The 18,181-nt window shown below is 37.6% G+C and overlaps 1 protein-coding gene and 1 long non-coding RNA gene across 3 annotated transcripts; both read left to right on the forward strand.

The window, feature by feature from the left end:
• The first annotated feature begins 9,105 nt into the window (after positions 1-9,105).
• Positions 9,106-12,205, forward strand: si:dkey-245n4.2 (uncharacterized). Of its 2 annotated transcripts, XM_059550246.1 has the most exons (6): positions 9,106-9,528; positions 10,138-10,641; positions 11,193-11,321; positions 11,466-11,508; positions 11,665-11,755; positions 11,971-12,018. In XM_059550246.1, the coding sequence occupies exons 1-5, from the start codon at positions 9,471-9,473 to the stop codon at positions 11,738-11,740; spliced, it is 810 nt and encodes a 269-aa protein (XP_059406229.1). In that variant the 5' UTR covers positions 9,106-9,470; the 3' UTR covers positions 11,741-11,755; positions 11,971-12,018. The 2 variants fall into 2 exon arrangements, with proteins under 2 accessions (XP_059406229.1, XP_059406228.1); XM_059550245.1 differs by lacking the exon at positions 11,466-11,508 and having other exon boundaries at positions 9,116-9,528; positions 11,971-12,205.
• A 1,242-nt stretch (positions 12,206-13,447) lies between these two features.
• Positions 13,448-14,815, forward strand: LOC132141066 (uncharacterized). Its single transcript, XR_009433868.1, has 2 exons — positions 13,448-13,616; positions 14,535-14,815. It is a non-coding gene; the product is annotated as an uncharacterized LOC132141066 (long non-coding RNA).
• The last annotated feature ends 3,366 nt before the right edge of the window (positions 14,816-18,181 follow it).

An 18,181-nucleotide genomic window follows, 5' to 3' on the forward strand; every position in this document is an offset into this window, starting at 1 on the left:
GGGCATTATCAGATCGGCTTACCATTGAAGCAAATGAACATCAAAATGCCTAATAACCGGAAAATGGTTGTGCAGCGCTTATTTCAGCTGAAGAAGAGGCTGCAGAAGGATCCAACCTTTTTCACTGAGTATAACACCTTTATTAATCAGCTTGTGGTGAAAGGCTATGCAGAGATGGTGCCTGAAGAGGAGCTGGACCGTGGCAGTGGCAAAGTATGGTATATCCCACACCACGGTGTTTATAATCCCACAAAAAAGAAGCTCAGAGTGGTGTTTGATTGTGGAGCAAGCTGTCAAGGTACAGCGTTAAACGCTCACCTCCTACAAGGCCCAGACCTAACCAGCTCCTTGATTGGTGTGGTGACCCGTTTTAGGAAGGAACCGGTGGTGATAATGGCCGATATAGAGTCAATGTTCCACCAGGTGTTGGTCACCCCCAATGACAGAGATCTGCTCAGGTTTCTCTGGTGGCAAGATGGTGATATGGAGAAAGCACCTAATGAGTACCGGATGAGAGTGCATTTGTTTGGGGCCACGTCATCGCCCAGCTGCGCAAACTATGCCCTCAGAAGGTGTGCAGAGGACTACGGGCATCTTTACAGAGAAGAAACTGCACAAAGGATCTATCATTGTTTCTATGTTGATGATTGCCTAGTGTCTGTGGCCACTGAAGAGGAAGCTGTGCTACAGTATCAGGAGTTGTTCTCACTGTGTTCCAGAGGAGGATTTACTCTCACGAAGTGGATGAGCAATAGAGCAGCAGTCTTGGATGTCATCCCGGAAAATCATAGAGCAAAAGGTACGGAGATTTTGGATATGGAATTTGATTCTGTGCAAGTGGAGAGAGTGCTGGGAGTTGAATGGTCAATTAAATCGGATACGTTTAAGTTCAGGGTCCAGATCAAGGAAAGACCACTCACCAGAAGAGGAATGCTCTCGACCATTGCCTCCATATATGATCCCCTTGGGATGCTCAGTCCTGTGATTCTAACTGCCAAAAGGATAATGAGAGATCTGTGCAGGAGAGAAATAGGATGGGATGATCATGTTCCTGAATCCATCGCAAAGCAATGGATAAAGCTAATTCAGCAGCTCCCTCTGCTGGACAAATTTGAAGTGGATCGGTGTCTGAAACCACCACACTTTGGAAATGTCTGTACTGCACAGTTGCACCATTTCTGCGATGCAAGTGAAAACGGATAAGGAACAGTCACTTACCTGGTATCAAAAAATTCAAGTTCAGAGCTGCACTCTGCTTTCGTGATGGGGAAATCCCGTGTGGCTCCTCAAAAAACAGTGACTATTCCCAGAATGGAACTCATAGCAGCAACCATGGCAAGCAGAATGGATGTGCTCTGGAAGAAGGAGTTACAGATGGAACTTGTTGAATCAGTATTTTGGACCGATAGTGAATCCGTCCTTAAATACATTCGGAATGAGACTTCACGGTATAAAGTGTTTGTGGCTAACCGGGTCTCACAGATATTGAAGGCTTCCAGTGCTACTCAATGGAGGTATGTGAATACCAGCAGCAACCCAGCAGACATGGCGTCCAGAGGGGTAAAAGTCGAGGCGTTTGTCAAACATGCTACGTGGTTGTCAGGACCTCACTTTCTTTTACGTCCAGAGAGTGAGTGGCCTGTAAGTCCTCAAGATCTTGGGCAGCTCCCTCCCGAAGATCCCGAGCTGAAAAAGGTTGCTGTGGTGAATGCTGTGCAGACAGAAGAAGAGCCCATTTCATATCTGTTACAGTACTTTTCTTCCTGGACACGCCTTAAAACATCAGTGGCGTGGATACTGAGAATAAAAAGCTGGCTTCTGTCTTGCGTGAGGAAGAGGAAACAATTATACCAGATGCTGTCACAATCTGGCATCACGAGAGAGCAGCAGAAATCCTCTGAGGATGAGGAAATGGAAAGATACAAGAGGACCACTGGCGCCCACATACTCGAAGTAGAGGATATGGAGAAGGCTGAATTGGCCATTATAAGGTACTGCCAGCAAAGAACATATCCAGAGGAACTGGCGAGTCTGGAAAAGGGGCAGCCCGTGAAAGCAACTAGTCACCTTCGTAAGCTCTGCCCACAGTTATTTGAAGGAGTCCTGAGAGTTGGAGGGCGTCTCAGCAAACTTTCTATGCCTGTGGAAGTGAAGCATCCAATTATACTGGCCAAAGGTCTCCATATTACAGAGCTCCTACTACAGCATGTACATCGTCAAGTGGGACATGCAGGTCGTAATCACATGCTGTCAAAGTTGAGAGAGCAATACTGGGTAACCGGAGCCAGTACTGCAATAAGAAAGGTGCTGTCAAAATGTATTACCTGTCGCCGCCTAAATGCTTTGCCAGTTCACCAGCAGATGGCGGACTTGCCTCATGAAAGAGTTGTTCCAGATGAGCCACCCTTCTCTCGTGTGGGTGTAGATTACTTCGGGCCTTTTGAAGTACGGAGCAGAAGGAGCATGGTGAAGAGGTATGGTGTCATTTTTACTTGCCTGGCCATCAGGGCCATACACATTGAAGTTGCTCCCTCGCTAGATACTGACTCTTTTATAAATGCGCTTAGACGCTTTCTTGCGAGAAGAGGCCAAGTTCAAGAGCTCTGTTCGGACAACGACACCAACTTTATAGGAGCAGAGCGGGAGCTGAGAAGTGCTATGGAGCAGTGGAATAAGGAACAGATCAATCATGTCTTGCTCCAGAGAGGAATAAGATGGAGTTTTAATCCACCCACTGGATCCCATCATGGAGGTGTATGGGAGCGGCTCATAAGATCAGTGCGCAAAGTTCTTAACTCCACCTTGAAAACTCAAAATCTGGATGAGGAAGGACTACAAACTTTGCTGTGTGAGGCTGAAGCAATCATAAATAGTCGGCCAATCACTAAAGCCTCTATGGATGTCAATGATCTGGAAGCATTGACTCCGAATCACCTGCTGCTTCTAAAGAATTCCCCATCACTGCCGCCGGGAGTATTTCAACCCACAGACATATATGCGCACAGGAGATGGAAACAGGTCCAATACATGTCAGACTTGTTCTGGAAGAGATGGGTTAAGGAGTATTTACCTCAGCTTCAGGAGTGCCAAAAATGGACTGGAATAAAGAGAAATCTCACAAAGGGGGATCTCGTCCTCATTATGGATAATACAGCTCCACGGAACTCATGGCTGGTTGGACGAGTCATACAAACCTTCCCAGACCGAAAAGGACTTGTTCGCCAGGTGAGGATCAAAACACGGACTAGCTGCCTGGAACGGCCCATCACCAAAGTTTGTTTGCTGCAGGAGGCTGAGGCAGATTAGGTGTATTTAGTGCTAGGCCTCAGTGTAGACTTGGACACTTTTGGGGCACTTTGGATTACTTTTTTTTGTTTGTTTGTTTTTGTTCTGCTCGATTTATTTTGTGGATTATTTTTTGTTGTGATTCTGACACGGACTATGAACTATTTTTTTTTGTTCATTTGGACATGGTTTATTAACTCTTACTTTGCTTTACTTTACTTAAGAAGATACCAGATTGGACTATTATGGACATTTAATGATGATTTTATTATTTGTGATGATCATTCTTGTCTTATTTATGTCTCCTATACTATTGGATGTGTTGGTAATTATTGTGTAATAATTAAGGGGCTGGTTGTGTAGGAGCCATAATTAAGTGGGCTGTCACTCATCACTCGGTGGTGACGCGCTGGGTTTGAGGTCACGTGTTCACGGGAGGAGTTTTCATAAGGCGCGCATCTCTTTTGTGAATGGAATCTGTCATGGAGATAGGGGGGCCGGGGTTGCCGTAGTTTTTGTTGACCATTCGTTTGTTTGTTTAATTACATCGTTTTCACTGGATTACATGCAATACGTGTACACTGTTAACATCTGCTATGTATGTGAACCTAAAGACACTTGTTTTAATTAAATCCCACAAAACGCATTTGGTTGAACTCTGTGCTTCTGTGACAAACACCAAGCAGCGCGTCATACAGATATACCGAACCCAAGCAGCTCCTCGGAAGCGACAACAGGGCTTGGAGTCGCTACATCCGCTGTTACTCTACCTGCGGGTGTCACTGTTGGACAGTGTTACTTTATAAACTTTTAGACTTTTAATATCATATTTAGTCATATTTGAGCTGTTTTATTGTTGTGTGTGTGTGTGTGTGTGTGTGTGTGTGTGTGTGTATATATATATATATATAAATTATTTTTCAATACAACAATACAATCCAAAGAATTTAAGTTGACATAACATATTTAACAAGAGTTTGCTGAAGGATGCATGCAGGGGCGTAGTTTTGTTTATTCCTTTCTTTCTTTATTCATGTTTTATGTATGTTCTATAAGGCTTTATCACTATTCGTGTGAGCGTGTGTGTGTGTGTGTGTGTGTGTGTGTGTGTGTGTGTGTCTCACTGTCCCTGTTACACTTAATGTTGTCATATTTTCCAAGGTAAATAAATATTACATAAAAAAGAGAACAAATATAATATAGTATAAAATATAATAAATATAATTTAGTATTTTATTAGTATTATTTTGTATTATATATATATATTTATATATATTTATATATATATATATATATATATATATATATATATTCAATATTCAAATCCATCAGTTACAACCCCCCCAATATTTCAATGGGATGCAAAAAAAAAAAAAAATAAATAAAGCATGTACTGAGAATGAGGTATGAGAATATTGTGTAATAGTTAGTACACACCACATATATTTTAGCTAGCTAATCCATTGCAATGTATTTAGCTATAACTATGAGTATGACAAGTTACCAAAGCAGCTGTCTGTTTTGCTAGTATATTTTTCAATAGTGTCTGTAATTATCAAAGACAAAAGTATATGTTTGTTTTCTTACTAAATTAATCTGACTTTTTGGAATTGGATGAATTATCGATTTACAGTTTTTCTCGATTGGTTTGGCTCATTTTTTGAAACCGAGATGACATTCTCAAAATAACATGGACCAATCTCCAAACCACCTTGCAATTGTTCACAACAGAATGTCATTTTTCATTGGTTTTATCAAATTGCAAATGCTTTAGTACATGTCTCAAGTGACTCTGTGCTTTTTTTCAAATGATTATGTACAAGTAGCTACAGTTAGCACAATGAGCCCACATGTAGCACATTTTCCAAATAAATAGATCTTGCTGATCTAAACTGATTAGTTGATTTTTCAGTGAAATGGTTACTCTCTCCAAAACATATCAGCATGGTTTCATTGTGTAAGTCATCATATGCACAATTGTCTGTTTAACTGTCAAAATTAGTCAAAGATATAATACCATGAAAGAATTTCTTGGAACATTTGATAAATTTATGACAGTACTTGACAATCAATCAGGTGAAATTAGAACTAACGAAGGAGCAGTTTCCCACATCTCAGATGACCAATCAAACATTTTATGGCCTAACAGAGAGCAGCGCGTCGATGGCCAGGAGGATGAGGATGGTGGCCAGGAAAGAGAGGGTGACAATGGTGACCACTGAAAATATTACTGTACTATAGTTCTGAAACCTTATTTACAGTACGGTAGGCTAGAGTTTTTTTTGTTTTTTGTTTGTGTTTATAACTGTTCACATTTACAGAATCCTGTATATGTTTTCTTTTCACAGTATGTTCTCTAATGTTAACATTTCTTTGTACGAATAAAAATGTTTACAGTTTCCTTGAGTATGAGTGGTTTATTGGAGGCTGATTTTACTGTAAAATCTTTTAGTTTTATTCATAGTGGTATTCTGTTGCTAGACCTGTGCCTCAGTGACAAAACGTCTAAGCATTTTGACTTGCAGTGCTTAAACAATGCCAAAGGTATAATGCATTTTGGGGGCATTGACTATTTATATGAGAAGGATATTTAGTTTTGACACATGGATAAACTGTTTTGGGAGAGATATGAGCTTTTGCAGGGGATCCATGGTTTTGTGCTAAACCATCCAGGTTATTTTGACAAAAGCACTAAATGAATGCACATGTGCCAAGGCAATTGAGAAGGATCTGTGCTATTTTGACTGTACTGACCTTTTATATGGGAAAGGAATCTGCTTTTGAAGCATGGAAGAAGAGTTTGGGGAAAGATATTTGATTTTGCTAGTGAGCTATAATGTTGAGCAGAACTGTAAGACTGTTTGGCCAAATGACCTTATGGTTTTGAGAATGTCATCTCGGTTTCAAGAAATGAGCCAAACCAATCGAGAAAAACTGTAATGCCTTTAATATTTTAAAGATGTTTTTCCCTTTAAAAAAAATTAAAATGCATTAAGGTGGAATGTAAAATCTTAAAAAAAAAGTCTAAATGTTGTCTCTTTCATATTTGTATATGTTGAATTTGTAATCAGTTAAAGCATTTTGCCAGATAGATAGATAGATAGATAGATAGATAGATAGATAGATAGATAGATAGATAGATAGGAAGAAATAAATTATAGGAAGAAATAAATTATCCAATAACAATACACATAAAAAAAATTTTTTTTGAAAAAAAAAATGTTCAAACCAAATCTACGCCCCCCAATGTTAAAACCAAATCTACGCCCTTGGATGCATGGATTGAAGACTGGACTGACATGGGGTCACCATGCCACTGTTCAAAATCATCTGATCTGATGTCAAGGAGACCTGCCAGGCAAAAATACAAAAAAAATTGGGACATTTGAGGAAAATGAGTGAAAGAGACATTAATCAGTTAATCCTGATCCAGTTCAGCGGTTGCTGCCCCTTTAAACAATTCATGCAAAGTAACACTGTCAAATATTAAAGTCTGGGCAGCCTGTGATGCTGGTACAAGCTGTGCCTGAAATATGTAGGTCTTCACAGGCAAAATTGCTAGGGCACAGCCTGAAAAAAATCAGGACAGACACACTGTACTCCAAATGACAGCTTGTCTCCAGAGACACACAATAACGTGCAACATTTTCTTCTCATGGAATGTCCTTGGCACAAAGCTTCTTAAGAGAAAATTTACTATGGTTAGAACTGTATGTAGGTACAGTTGTAGGTAGGTATGTTTATACTGTATGTAGGTACAGTACAAAGCTCATTTCTTTAGACAGGAAACTTTGCTGGCCCAATGGCACATTTTTTCAAAATGCTGTATGTTTACATGCAATTACTTTGTGCTGTGGAAGGAAATAAATCTTTATTGGACTCAAGCAAAGAGCTACCAAGAAGGTTTTTCTGGATGAGCTAGAGAGCACTGTTACCCCTCATTCTGATGTGAAGGGCACAGTAATGGCCTTCTGATGGCGAGGAAACAGGTCATCATCTTCTCAACAACTAGGGGTTAATTACAACATCTACAGCCATTTAGTGGTTAAACCATGTCATTACATTTGTCTTATCCCCCCCCCCCCCCACCAGATGGCACCAGATCTGCTTTCTATGCATCTGATTATGTGAAGACAGAACTATATTCTTTGTTCAAAAGTAATATGGTTATTTTTTCTGGTCATGTTTTACCTGCTCCTTTCTACTGAAGGCTGACCAACTGAGCATATGAAAAACATTTAGATAATTGCCACCAAATGGGTTCAGTCGATGTAGTGGTTGTTTTTTAAATACAATGGTTCCCTTTTTGCAAAAATGAAGTCAAGGCTGTAAAACTCAAGAGGTTTACTAGGTTAATACTAATTTCAATTGTGATTTGGATGAGATAACGTGATAATATGATATGGGTATGATTTATAATAAGTGCATAGAATTTGATGTCAAAATCCTTTTGAAATGGCAAAACTAGGTCTATGGTAATCACAAAGACCTGCAGGTAGGACTTAATGCAGATGCAGGCTTTCAAATAGCCTAAACAAAATCACATATTATTAATTTACCAGTTAATCATGAAATAAAAACAAGATTCTAGCATCCTCATTTTTCTTCTTGCTGCACAATGGCAAACAAGAAGCTGCCTGTAACCCTCCTACATCATACAGATATCAAAATCTCTTTTGATATCTAGTTGTGAAAGATCTAATTGTTAGCATTCTGTGGGAGGTATAAAGGTTCCTCCTACTGAAAGACCTGAGCAAATTTTTATTTAGTCCTCTCACTGAAAAGCAGAATACAAATATAAATTCTGAAATTTCCTTGAATTAAAAAAATATTATTAAAAAAGCATAAAAGCAGTAAAACAAGCATACAACAAAAGCAATGAAAAATGTAAAGGGAAAAGTTAACCACATTGTAAACTCTTTACCACAATGTATGTGTGTATTTGTAGACAACAATGGAAAATGAATGACTCTGTGCATAAGAGGCCTCCCAGAGAGTTTGAAGATGTGTGTAGGCTTGTGAAAGTATTAGTAAGCATGGACCCCATTAAAGAAATGGGAGGGAGGCAGAGGGCAGGATGGAGTCCAGGCCATCTTTTGTTGAACATGTAAAAAACAAAGGCCTTAAAATCTGTAAATTCTGTAAAATAATAATAATAATAATAAAGAAAACATCATTTGGAGGATATGCACAATATAGCATTACTGATTAGTAGTAGGGTCTACGTGTTGCACAATTCTTACAGTTTGATTTAAAGTTCAGTTCTACTCTAGATAAATATCCTCACTTTGATGTGATATTTTCATACATCATATCTTTTGACTTTGGCAGTTGTCTTGGACAGATCTATTGTTGCAGAAAAGTGAGTTTTCAGTTATCAGTGCCAGTATAAAAATGCTCTATTAATAAATGTTTACAATATGTTACAAAAGACAAATCACTTTCAGGTATAGGCCTACTTTTATTTTCTTTCAGCAGTAACTATCCATACGGTTTAATGAACAGTTAGTATTCTAGAAAAGTATCTTTTTGTCGCATTATTTTACACGTTCAGCACCATAGAAACACAAATAGGTGGAAACATGCTGTAAATCTTTTCGTTCGCGCTCCAGTTCTCTTTGAATACTGCCTGACTCAGTCAACACTTAGAAACAACATAGCAACGAGAACAGAAGCTCTGTCCTCTCAGCTTGAATGGAATGCCATTCAAATAGCTGAACCACATAAAATGATCTTCCTCTTTGTGCATCTGTAGATTACTGCTCAGATTTCTTTCCAAATAATGTTTATGCTGAAAATAAGCGTCTTTTACGTTAATATATGTGATGTGCGCAAGAGTTGGTTGTTTTGTTTTCCTTTAGCTAACTTAAAATGTAATGCATTTCCTCCAACATAGAAGAACACTTAATTGCCTTTCATAGTCTCTTTGTAATTAGTATTCTGCACTCACTCTTTGAACACTTTTTCGCTTCATGCGCCATAAATTTACAGTCTTCTCTCAAGTGAAAATCTGTTGTGCTACAGTGTCCGCTATCGGGTGGATCAACATTGTCGCTCTTCACTCTCTGCCTTGCTTTAGGGGAACAGCATGCGTGCTGGGAAATAATACTTCATTCGCGATCTTTATCAGAACAGATCTGTAATCTGTAAGTCAAACATTTTAGATTTTGTGTTGTTATTGCGCCATGGATGTCTTTTGGAGAGGATACAGCACTTTTGTTCTCACAACATTTGTTTTTCAAGGTAAAGAACATGTAATATAATATATTAATATATATTAAATAACAACAAATATCTTTATTTACATGTTTAACTAGTAGAACTACGTTAGGCTAATTGTAGGCTTGTCGATAAACAATGTTGTCATGAATTAGCTTACTGTTTGTCAATACAGTTACACAGGCTAGTCGCTAACTTGGCTGTATTACAGGAACTTCCTCTCTTAATTCTTAATTTAAGAGTTTAAAAAGTTATGATAAAACGGCTGGATAAGATTATAAGTTAAGATGTTTCAATACAGGTCGAAGTTTATAACAGGCTAGCTCCATTGATAAAAAAGTATAACAGTTAGCTCCACTAATGTATTTTTTTTTCTTAATTCATACATATTCAATAATGTTATTGCTACAGTGTTCAAATTTAAGGATATGGTCTTCTAACTTCTTTTGTTTTAAGTTTCCATCTGTGAATTTATTTGTATAGTGCTGTTTGCAGCAGATGCATAGACTGTATGTGAGGATTTTGATGTATGGTTTGTGTGTGTGTGTGTGTGTGTGTGTGTGTGTGCGCGTGTATGTATAATGTGTTTTGTCTAGTATTATAAGCCATGGTAATCTCTCCTTTTCCTTGTAGAAGTTACAGGATTCCTGATCAGGAATGAAGAACTGAGAAAGTGTGTACAGGTAAATGAAGGTCAGGTCAGCAGCAGGTTAACCCTGCAAGAGTGCAGAGCAGATTCAGCTCTGCAAGAGTGGCACTGGAATCCTGATACACGCTCCCTCAGCAACCCACAGACAGGATGGTGTTTAACTGCACCTCAGATCCAGGAGCATGAGAGTGTTTGGCTGCAAACTTGCAGCTCTGAGGAGGAGGATCATGAGGGCCAGACCTGGAGCTGCTCTAAAAAGGGTCTCCTGACGTTACACGGCAGGGGTCTGCACCTGAGCGTACGTCACGATACCTCCAAGGTCTTCCTTTCCAAAGATCGTGGGAAAGGCAGCAAGTGGAGGACGCTGGCTAATCAAACGGTATGCGAGGAGACAGACAGCACTCTTCATGGCCAGAATGTGTTACAAGATTCTCAGCAGACACTTTCGACTGGACCCCGAATCCTCACACAAATTCGATATTGGCATTGTAAGAGAAGTAGATTAGAAGTTCTTCATTAATGATGGGTCTGTGTTTCATGTATTCTGCCATCCCATCATTCTGATTAATGACATCTCATCTACTTCTTCAGTTAAAACTAGACTGCTGAGTGCCTGCTATCATTTCTGTTAGACCAGACCATATCATCTTATGTTGTGTGTGTGTGTGTTTTTTACTTGCTCATCTGGTCATATTCATTTGTACCAGAGTTCCCACAGTACTGTAAATGGAAGCATACATTTTTATTTTATTTTGGTTTGAAGACTCAGGAAGCCTCAAGCTGACACAAATAAGTTATTATTAATGATTTAATAATTATAAATGAATTATTTATTATTTTGGTACCTGAAATACAAAATGCAAATGCTTCCTAGCAATCTCTGTAAAATTTTTAAATACTTATGCAGGACTTCAAAATTCATTGGTCAAAAAGGGTGGGTACCCTGTGTACTATGTCTGTTCTGCTTCTAATAATTTCTATGACATATTGCATGATTGTATCTTTATAATCTCTTTATTTGATTTTATTTTTACTTAAGCTGGGAATAATGACCAGACTTCAAGAATAAAGTCCATTGAAGCAACACAGACTTCAGATGCATCAGCTGAACCACAAAGTAGCATCGAGCCAGATGGACCATCTGTTAATGTGTTTACAACAGACTATGGTAAATGTGAAAAGAGCTCATCCGTTTCTTAAAAAAGTACAATTTATTTGATCTGTTTAATCAGTCAGGAAATATGGTATAAACATGCAAATGTTTAAAACAAACTGATCCTTAAATAGTTCATCTGACTTCTGTCCACATGAGGGCAACAGAGGAGAGGAAACCTAAACACGGTGCCATATCTTTGGTGATTAGCCAAAGAAACTTTGGTATAAATTGAATAATTAATAATTAAAGAAAATAAGATAAAAAAAAAATTATTCATACACAAAAGAAGAATATTAGTTTGTGATAGTCTGTGTAGTAGTCTGATAGTCTGTTTGTGAAATGTGTTTAATAACAGGAACAGGCTGGAAAATGACAATGTTGCTTCTAAGCAGCTTGGCCCTGTTACTTGGGCTTGTGATCCTCACTCTTAACATCTACCAGAACAGGTAAGATATTTCTCATTTCTGGTAAATAAACTTTCAAGGCCTTCTCAATGCAAGACTTTAATTTTTTTGTATGTAAATTCAGACATAATGTATTTTTCTTTGAAATGAAACTGATCTATGAATGAGCTCACTGAGCTTTCGTAACAAGGAATGACTCGGCAACATGGTCTTCCACCTTTAAGAGTCACTGATCAATTTTTTGTCTTCATGCACAGGAGGAAGAAGACTGTGGTGGTGCTGAAATCCTACACTCCGACAGGAGAGGCCAGTCTGCCAGGGTCCCCGGTGCCTAGTGAGAGAGCCCCTCTAACCCGACACCCAATGAAAACTGCTCAGTCTCCCTCCATCCAGCGAGGCGAGATCCTTGTTGAATGGAAAGATGGAACAGTCACACCACTGTTTGAAACATATCTAACTGACTAAGTGGTGTCTTCTAGAGGAACTGGCTTTGAGTAATACAGGTCTGTCAGTCTGTCCACAAGGTATTGTTCCCAAGCAAACTGACAGACCTGTATTGGTGGCTAATTAATTGGGATTGAGCAATAATAATAATCATAAATAGAATAATGACCATTGTCCAGGGAATCACTGCCAATTCCTTGATTATTGCCAATTTCCAATGTATTGATTTATTTGAAATGCAGCTGTGGGATAAGTGGGATAAAGTTATTGCAAGAAAATAAGACTCACAAGTCTCACAGTCATTATCACAACATTAGCACCAGTTTATTGATCAGGACTCAGAAGTCTCTGTCTTCTTAAAATCATTTAAAATCAAATCAATATTTCATGTGTGGGTTTATTCAGTTATTTGCTATAATGACTGTCTGACTGTACATTATCCCTAACATAGCTAACATCTTTTAAAAATAATCACAGACATCTGTTAGGTTTACAGAATGCCATCCCTCTGTTGAATTTTGAAAAACTGAGGTTGGGTTCTGATCAAAGACAATATTCTGTACCTTGCCAAAAAGACATACGGTAACGTCAGGTCATATATAGATCAAACATAGCAAAAGATATACTCTATAATTAACAATGAATGCTTATGTAAGCTGCATTCCGTGTATGTAAAATAGAGAAATAAGAATGTTCTTTAATGGAAAGCAATAATACATTCAAAATATGCGTCTGAAACTGATTTAGTATTGAAGAAAAGTGTTGTGTTTAACAGTAAATTATTCTTGAATTGCATAAGCCGACATCTGCAATTGTTTTGATATCCTGCAGACAGTTGTCTTGTTAGTGTGATTGGGAACTAATTTAAAATATATGAAAAACATTTCTATAAAAAAGAACATTATTAAAAATCACATGTGATATATTAATATTGAATAATTCCAATAAATTACTGTTGACATACTTTGTTGCAACTTGCAAAGGGGTGGAGGGTACCTCCTTAAATGTTTTGCCAGATTTATCTTCAAGCTAACTTTACCTGTTTCTTTTGACGTCCTGCTTTGTTTTGCTCTTCGGCAGAGGAAGAGATGAAAAACATGTCTGTGCAAGTATGTTGTTAGGGTGTAAAGCAGACATATTTTGAGTGGGAGAGAGGAGTAAATGTAAGGTTGACATGCAAGCACTGAAATCAAAGCTAGAAACATAATATGGTATTGAAGTTTCTCACTTCTTCTCAAACACACACATAAGTTCATAATGACAAACTAAACTGTAAATATCTTTACAGTATATACAATTTTGAATTTGAAGCATGTCATATAAGTGATATACCATATGTACAAATAAATGCCTTTTGAAGGCTCTGAGGCCATTGTAGCACAAAACAGATATCTGACAGAGATACGAGGAGTGATACAGATAAAAATATCACTTTCCCACTCAATACTCCAGAACAGTGGTTTTCAACCTAGTGGGCCAAGGTGGTATTGTAGGTGGGCCGTCAATTACTATTAAAATAAATAATAATATTGTTAATATATGTAAAAATGTCTAAGTCATAACATAATAACAACATCTCATATATATAATTAAATAACAAAAAAATCATATTAAATTGTAACTGTTATTTTCTGCTCATTGCCAGTTCATTCTAGGGCTGTGCCATTAATCGAAATCAGAAGAGGAGACAGGTTTAACGCATCTGGTTTTGTGACAGAGCAAAGGAGATCCGCATGCGAGCAGAGAGATTCGTGCTCACGCATTATTTTAATGTGCTTTTGTGTTACAATAACGCGCTCTCACTGCTGCTTCTGAACTGCACATACTGTATACGCACTGCAGACGGACTACGTGTGAACCTGTATAACATATAACGAATCTATTTCAATACCTGAGGCACCGCTACAATTAATGAGCTCTATGAAGAATGCATGGCAAAAAAATTCCCTTCACATGGGATTTATTTATATTTTTGCCATAAGTCTATATATTTTGTTACACCTTTACTTGATTATTTTGACTTATGTCTGTTCTAGAGACGTTACAACTTTTTGATAATTTTAATAGGTTTTCTTTTGGAAATATTTTTCAAATTCATCCTGAATGCATTTATGACTTTAAAGCATATCTGTGTGTGTCAAAATTGTGATTAAAACTGAAATCGCAAAATTGATCAAAGAAATAGCTTTTTTTTTTTTGTCCATATCGCACAGCCCTAGTTCTTCCAATGCAGTTAACCATCTAGCTTCTGAGTACAAAGTTATTAACCCAACAATAGCGGGGTCAGTTAATTTTTTTGCAGTGGGCCGCGCAAACATATGTGTGTGTGTGGTTGTGTGGGCCGTGAGTTGAAAAAGGTTGGGAACCACTGCTCCAGAAGAATTTGAATTCCACTGTTATGCAGTTGTACTCTTGTACTGTGGTTTTACTTGCAAGGGTTTGCTAAACAGATAAGCAAATTGGCAACATTTACAATCACAGAACCAATCTTTTTTTTTTTTTTTAATTCAAAACAAGATGCGACTTTAAGATAACCAACAAGAAGTGGAAGGCGTGCCTGTGCAAGAGATAGGGTGTGACAGCTTTTGAAAGCTGGCATATTGAGCAGGTGTGTACTGAAATGTCAAATGTGTTACATAAATAATTTGTGTGTGTGTGTGTGTGTTAGCTTTTGTTTTATTATTATTATCATTATTTGTTACAACAAATATATAGACATCTTTGGATGCCCTTGCAGTCATTGTGGCATAATAGCATACACAGATACATTCCAGAGATAAGTTAATGCCACACACAGATACTTTCCAGAGATAAGCTAACTCAAAACTGACAGCATTTCATTGCATTGGATACCATACCATCTGTTATCATTTCTTTAGATGTATTTAGTGTTGCAAATATGCAAATAAGCCAATAGGCAACAGCTACATATGGTTTTAGTCACAACTGTCGCTAATATAACAGTATCCATAAACGATAAATAAAAAGTACAATCTTACATGGAGTGCCAGCTCTCTCTGCTCTCACAGATGCAGTATAGGTCTCATTAACATTACATGTGACAAGACCACTGAAATTGCTTGTAATTGTATACAAGCAGAATCTCTCCCATAGGATATCTATCTAGATAACAGAGGATGTCCCCACCCGAAAAAGTGTTATTGAGTTCCTATCTGTCGCCCTCTTTCCATTGGCTGTGTATTTGTATCTCTCTGACCACAACCTTTTTTTTTCCCACAAGCATTAATTAGTCATAATGGTCATGGGGCAGCAACTGCACGTATCTTGCGTCATAAAAATGCTTTAGGAAGCTGAAAAAATTAAGGATGATCAGATAATTGAGATGATATTACCTGACAAAAAATTTGCTAAATAAGACTGGAGTCCCTGAACGAAACTCAAATTGGCGAAACACTCTGCGCAGAACATCTAAATTATGCTCTTGTTAGTTTGTACAGATTGAAGAAGTACATCTTAAAACATGTCCCTGAAGGAAAATTGTAATTTGTGGTTTCCTGATTAAAGCTCGCAAACCGTTTTTTTGTTTGTTTGGTTTTTTGGAGCACAAAATGTCCTAAATGAAAAAGAACAATTATGCAATTGATTCCACCAAATTGAGGCCACAAAATCTGAAGAGCCAATATAAGGCTATCATATGATAGTCAGATCAACAATGCAGACAACAGATGTCTTGCAGGTGATTAAAACCTTGAAAAGATGTTTATATTTGTTACAGATAAACCATCTTGATGAAAATAGACCAAAACATTTTAAGCATTTCTGTGTTTCCTCATTTCACGTTATCCGAGAAAAAAACCTTAATGGCATGTTGACAAGTTATTTAAGACTTAAGTAATGTCCTGGAGGAAAAAAAAGAGAATTCTGCTGTTTTTTGTAAGGTACTCAGGGGATTTGCACACTCGAATGCCTTTACATGAACAAAGCTTGTATCCTTTAGGTATCCTGCATGGAATGTGGTACAGTATGCTATATTATCTTTTTCATGCAAGGCATTCATGTTTTAATCAGCTATACTGAAATTTAGCGATTTCAAATCAGGTCCAGGTTTTACAGTCTGATCGCAATTCCTCTGGAAAACATCTGAAAAGGTGTCATCAGTATGGATTCTTCTCAGCTTGTTTTTTCACATGTGGGAAACATATGGGTTAGCTGTGATGGGTGCTGTGATGTCTTCCCTCGCAGCAAAAGATCCAGTGACCCTTTAAAAAGGCAAGGTCTTCAGGCAAGTTTGGTGCATCAAAACAGGAAACAACGTAGTAAACTTGGGAATGTGCTTTAAAAGTACTTATGGACCTCAAAGAGTGCGAATAAAAAAATCATGAACCTGCACATTTTGCCCATAGAGATTGTGTTTGTTTGACAATATTGAGTATACTTTAAAACAATCTGGCAAACGTAAAATAAATAATAAAATCAGTTATAACTCTACAAACGGCACACATTGCTTAGCTTAAAGATGAAAAGACAATGTTTTTTTGGATTTCACATGTGGTGCTGAGGCCAATATTTATAGCTATGCCAGTCAAGTCTTTCAAGAGGATTTTCAGGTACATTACAGGTTTCTCAACATAAAAAAGGGCGTCATCCCATAGGGCATTTTATTAAAACCACTCACATTCTTAGCTGTATGCTTTGCTGTCTGACTTCCTAGGTTACTAAACACTGCTTATATGCTACTCAAAGGAGAAAATTTCCTGTTATGATTTTTGTTTTCCAGACTAGAAATCAACATGCAAGCCATCGAGGAAAATTTGTGTCATTAGTTTCTTTAATTTCGTACACAGGAAACTGAATCGGACGAGGACACATGCTGTAAGTTACTCACTTATATTCCTGTTTATGTAAGAACTCCACACCCAAGGTCATTACTTTGTGTTATCAAGCTAAATTTTCATAAAACAATCCAAACAGATAGAGTGAAAAAAAACCTGACTTAACTGTAGATTTCACACCTCATTAAATGTGGCATGCGTTATCCAAAGGCAAGTTTAAAATGAAACAAATGCTCGGAGACCTCCATGCAGGTATGTGGGCTCTAAGACAGCAATGGATACCATTGCACAAAGATAAACTTCATGGAGTCTAAACAAGGGCACATTTTTGTCAAGGTACTTGTTCTACTTGTTTCCCCCAATGAGTTGGAATTAGGACAATAGCTGTCGGGTGGAAGTGCTCCTCTTCAGAAAAAAAGAACTGGTTGTGAAAGTGCCTCAGGCACAGAGAAGTGATCTGCGATAATGTACAAGAAGAAAACGGACGCAATGGCCAAGAGAGTCATAGGTCATTTACTAAAAAGAGAGGGCTTTGTGAAGGTGTGCAGTATGAGCCAGCTGAGGTTTCCTGATATATCTGACTTGCATAAGTTGCAGGAAGAGACAAGCTGCTCTTGAAGCAAAGAATTTAGCATGTTGACGTATTAACCATGTATAGTCCAGGAATCAAGCATGTGGAGGATGATTAATACAGTTTAGGCTTACATACGGTTTCAAAGTTTGAATTTACAGTTTATAAATTAAGAATACATTAAATTAATTAAAAGGGACAGTGAAGACTTTTACTTTGTAAACAAAAATCTATTTCAAATAAATGCTATCCGTTCTAAAGTGCTACTCATATCCTGAAAAATATGTCAAGGTTAACCTAAAAATGTGAAGCAGCACAACTGTTTTCAACACTGAGAATAAAAAGAAATGTTTCTTGAGCACCAAATCAGCATGTTAGAAGGTTTCCGAAAGATCACGTGACACTGAAGCTTTGCCATCATTGAAATAAATTACATTTTAAAAATATATTTTCCTCATTTGTAAGTCTCTTTGGATAAAAACTTCTGCTAAATGTAAATATAAAACTTTTTTTTTCTACTGTAGCTACTGTATTTTGTGATGTAATAATGCTTTGGTAAGCAAAAGAGACTTCACTGGAAAACACTGGTAAAAACTTTTGAATGGCTGTGTTAATCCATATGCTTTTTGGTCAAAGGATTTACTTGATTTCTTGCCAAAT

Source organism: Carassius carassius, chromosome 5 (genome assembly GCF_963082965.1).
Source record: "Carassius carassius chromosome 5, fCarCar2.1, whole genome shotgun sequence".
In the NCBI taxonomy this organism is placed as follows: domain Eukaryota; kingdom Metazoa; phylum Chordata; class Actinopteri; order Cypriniformes; family Cyprinidae; genus Carassius; species Carassius carassius.